The sequence below is a fragment of the Chiloscyllium punctatum genome, chromosome 8, assembly GCF_047496795.1.
Source record: "Chiloscyllium punctatum isolate Juve2018m chromosome 8, sChiPun1.3, whole genome shotgun sequence".
In the NCBI taxonomy this organism is placed as follows: Eukaryota; Metazoa; Chordata; class Chondrichthyes; order Orectolobiformes; family Hemiscylliidae; genus Chiloscyllium; species Chiloscyllium punctatum.
Window position 1 is genome coordinate 47,175,263 of NC_092746.1, and position 4,179 is coordinate 47,179,441.

A 4,179-nucleotide genomic window follows, 5' to 3' on the forward strand; every position below is an offset into this window, starting at 1 on the left:
AAGGTACATAGTAAATGGAACTGTAAAATATAAAGCTTAAATTGTTTTATGAAAACCACATGTTTTTTTCTGGAAATCACACAATGTTAAAAAACATTTTGAAAATGTTGTATTAACAAGCATTTATTGTGTTTGTCAACACTCATATTAAAACTTTGTCATGGTAGAATTTAATAAAAAAATTTCAATCCCATGAAATGTCTGCTAAACTCTGTACTAAATGATCTAAAGGTATGATAAGTTTGATTTTGCAATGTATATATATATAAATTTATACATTGCAATTATTATATGCCATTAGTGTTGGAATGTTGATTAAATTGATGCATTCATACAAGTTTTCAGGAATAATGAATCAGAATAATTTTATTAATTTCATTGCTTTGCAAAAAGTCTTTTGAAGTGGGAAATAATATAGCTTTCTTGATAAATTTCTATACACCAATTTATCAGGCTATGTACACTATTCATTTTAAAATAAGTTCCATATACAGATTGTAATATTAAAGTGATTCTCAAAGAATTATCCTTCATACATTGGCAAATGTTTTCTTTTCCAAAATAATTTGCCAAACTTAGTAGAATTTGCCAAAACTATTTTATTTTGCAGGTGCTGAAATGCTTTTTAAATTCATGAACAACTTGAAGATGTCATGCCAGAAGACTGCACTTTTCAATCTTCCAGGTTTAGCATCTATTGGGTTTCATTGTACTAATGGGCACTAAACTGTAGAAAATACCCTGATGCCCTGAGGATATCGGAGTCCTGTCTGATTTATGATATGACACATCCACCCTTCTCCTTGAAGGGATTTTTGTCCTCAGGGATTCCCTTTACCAAAGGATCTTCTGCAGATTGTGATTCAATGTAATCCTTCAGTTCCTCGGCACATTTAGACACCTGAAATAATTCAATATAAAGTTAAGTGGCTATCGTAAAATAGATTGATAGTAGAATTTAAACACAATCATTGTATCCCCGCAGAGTGTTGTCTCCTAACTTTGATAATGGGATTCACAATGAAACTTGGGTCCCACTGTTTGGGTTCCATAGTTGTACACTAAGGTTAATCTTTGCCAAAGCTAACCTTAAGGTTATTAGAGTATAATTGCATTGCAAATGCTAAGTGTATTTCCAAACTTTCTATGTTTAATTTTTAATTTCCATAATCTAAATTTACATGCACTGTGAATTAGGAAGAGCAATTAGCACTCCCACAAATGAATTTTGACCTAATATGAGGACTTTGTTCCTGGCCTTCTGAGACTTCACAAAATTGGTTGTTCCCTAAACATTAATTCAACTTCCATCACGTAAAGTCTTTTTGAGTGTTTGATTGGTAGTTACCCACAGTGATTAACATTATTAACTTTCAAAAAGTATTCATCATTAGTAAGTTCTGTCCTACTGTTTCACACTTTGAGTGCAGTGATACAATTTCCAGCAGATCTTACATTATCTCTAATTACTGTTAATTCACAATAATTTAGTGGATTTCAGGGAAGGACTTGTGGTAGCACTCCTGCCTCAGAGTGAGAAGCTCGGAGCTCATGGACATGGAAGGTGTATCATAATGTGGCTGATTATTTCGCTGCAAATCCTTGCAATAAAAGCAGGAGAGTCTCCTGGTCAGCAATGCTTCACATGGAGTGCTGCTTTTCCTCAAGTTATAACTTTTGGCACAAGGGTAGCAACCATTTCTGGAGTAGCCATGGAAACAGCACATAACCAGGTCCTTTATCTGCCTTATGTTTTACTAGATGTGAACATTTCTAAGTGTAATTAGATTACAGATATAACTGAAGATATTAAACACATTATGGATTCAGTTTGGTTGAATTTTAAGAGTGGCCTTGATTTTAATGAAGAACAAATACATCACCATGCTGAGTACTGTACTCTGTTGGAAATGTACTTATCAGACTCAATAGGTCTAGCAGCATCTGTGGAGAGAAATCAGAGTTAAAGGGTCACCGGATCCAAAACGGTAACTGATTTCTCTTCAAAGGTGCTGTCAGACTTGCTGAGTTTTTCCAGCAATTTCTGTTTTTGTTTCGGATTTCCACAGTTCAGTTTTTTTTTGGTTTTGTACTTTTCAGACATTTGATTTGAAGTCTTGCTAATGTTTAATTACTTAAAAGACTTTTTTTAAACTTCAAGCATTATTCCCACTCATCAGGCAGATCCAAAGCTATTAAAGTATTAAAATATACCAAACATTAGATTTTCTTCTTCACGCGTGTAGCCTTTATTAAGATTTCGGTAATGCTGATTGGCAATTTTGAATGAAATTAATTTTAACACCAACTCGGCGAACGTTAAAGATTAACTGCCGATCCACAAAAACAGCAATAGAAAAATATTATAGCTTTCGTGTTAAATACAAGTCGAAAGAACTGCGGATACTAAAAATCAAACAAAAACAGAAGTTGCTGGAAAAGCAGGTCTGGCATCGTCTGTGAAGAGAAACCAAAGTTAACGTTTCAGGTCTGGTAACCCTTCCTCAGAACATAACTTGCATGTTGGTGTACAAAGAGGCGCAGAGTAGGCCACTTGCAACTCTCAGGCTGTTCCACCGTTCAATATCATAGGACTGACCTGATTACTCTATATTCTCATCTAACCCGACCAACCTTTCACCCCCTTCCCTCATCAAAAACTATCTCTGCCTTAAGAATATTCAAAGACTCTACGCCGCCCTTTTTCCTGAGGGATAACATTTAGAAGGTTCTCCTCCCTTCTGTCTTAAATTCGCGACCCCCTTATTTTTTAAAGGGTGAGAAGCGGGAAATCTTACCAACATCCTCTCTAATGGTATTTCTTTACGAAGTTGCTCTATCTCCATTTTCAACCGGTCTTTGTCTGTTAACTCATCCATTCTGGGCTCCTATTGTCGTCTTAAATACAAATAAAAACTTTTGCTCACAATACTGTTAACGTAATTGCTAGTTTGAAAGCATTTAACAAAATTCCCGCCACACTGCAAACGAACGAATAATGCAACAGATCCAAGGGTTGGGCGCGATTAGCTCACCTTGTCCCGGGGTAAACACAACTCATTCGCTGGCGAGCTGTGAGAGAGGCTCGCCGGCCGCTGCTCACGTTAACTTCCCCAGTCCGATTGCAACACCAGTGCAACCTTTTGTAATGCCCTCTAAAACAGGGCTCTTAATATCTTAATCTTCTAATGTGATTAAGTCAAAAGCTTGATCAGATTTAATCATTAAATAGAAGGGGAGAAAATCCTTGCCAAACATATTGTTCTAAAATTGTATACGCAACTTTTAAAGGAAACAGTGTAAAAAAAAATACATATCCTTCCTTCGGTTCGTCAGCCTTCCTGTAAACACACATTTTGTTTATTTTAAAATTACATTTATTAATAAAATGGATCATACTGACGTCAGTAGCGGTAAGCTGCAAAAGTCTGTTATCGGAGTATTTATCTGCTCTTATACATCTGTTGGAGTGGGTCACCTACTGCACGCAGTCACTTATAATAACCACTTTCAATAATTCCCCTTACTTCCTAATACACAGCACTGAAGTATATTTACAATTAGTGTGCCCACATTAGTTCTGAATTTGTTTAACACATCTTCACAATTACTTAAAATAGGTTGATGTAATAGGCTGGTATTTTAAAAAAACCTGACCTTTCCAAGATGAAGTTTAACTTCTCATGGAACATTAAAAATGCAGTGTTATTCTGTAACAAGGTGTTTCCATGTTGTGTTTACAGACTGTGACAGAAGATAGGAAGTGTAGAGTTAGCTGCCCCTGTTTTGTAAAATGGTCTACATTTTGAATGTCATCCAATCCAGTATTAGATTGGACATTTCCCTGTGTCCCTGACAGTCCACAATAAGTTTGAGATATCCTTAAACATGCAAATAAAGAGGCTGACTCTTGTTTTTGACCCCTGCACTGAGATTCCATATGACAAAATCATCTGGAATCTTTTGGTAAAAGCCATTGCTGTGTAGCCAGGAGAAGCAGGAGTGTTCCACATTTCCCAGTATTTCAATCTCACCTCTCTTTGCTGCTCCACAAAACACATTTTGCAACCTGAAAGTGTTGTAAGTGTGACAGTTTCCTCAAACTGGTACAATCACGACCAAAGTAGTTGTTGACTACTCAACTCTCTCTGTCCCATTTCTTCTGCATGTGCCCTCACC

General features: G+C 36.2%; 1 protein-coding gene across 1 annotated transcript; it reads right to left on the minus strand.

The window, feature by feature from the left end:
* Positions 1–338: 338 nt before the first annotated feature.
* Positions 339–3,202, minus strand: gngt1 (guanine nucleotide binding protein (G protein), gamma transducing activity polypeptide 1). Its single transcript, XM_072575484.1, has 3 exons — positions 3,036–3,202; positions 2,799–2,898; positions 339–901 (listed from the first exon to the last, which is right to left on the minus strand). Exons 2-3 carry the CDS (start codon positions 2,877–2,879, stop codon positions 776–778), a joined length of 207 nt encoding a protein of 68 aa, XP_072431585.1. The 5' UTR covers positions 2,880–2,898; positions 3,036–3,202; the 3' UTR covers positions 339–775.
* Positions 3,203–4,179: the final 977 nt, after the last annotated feature.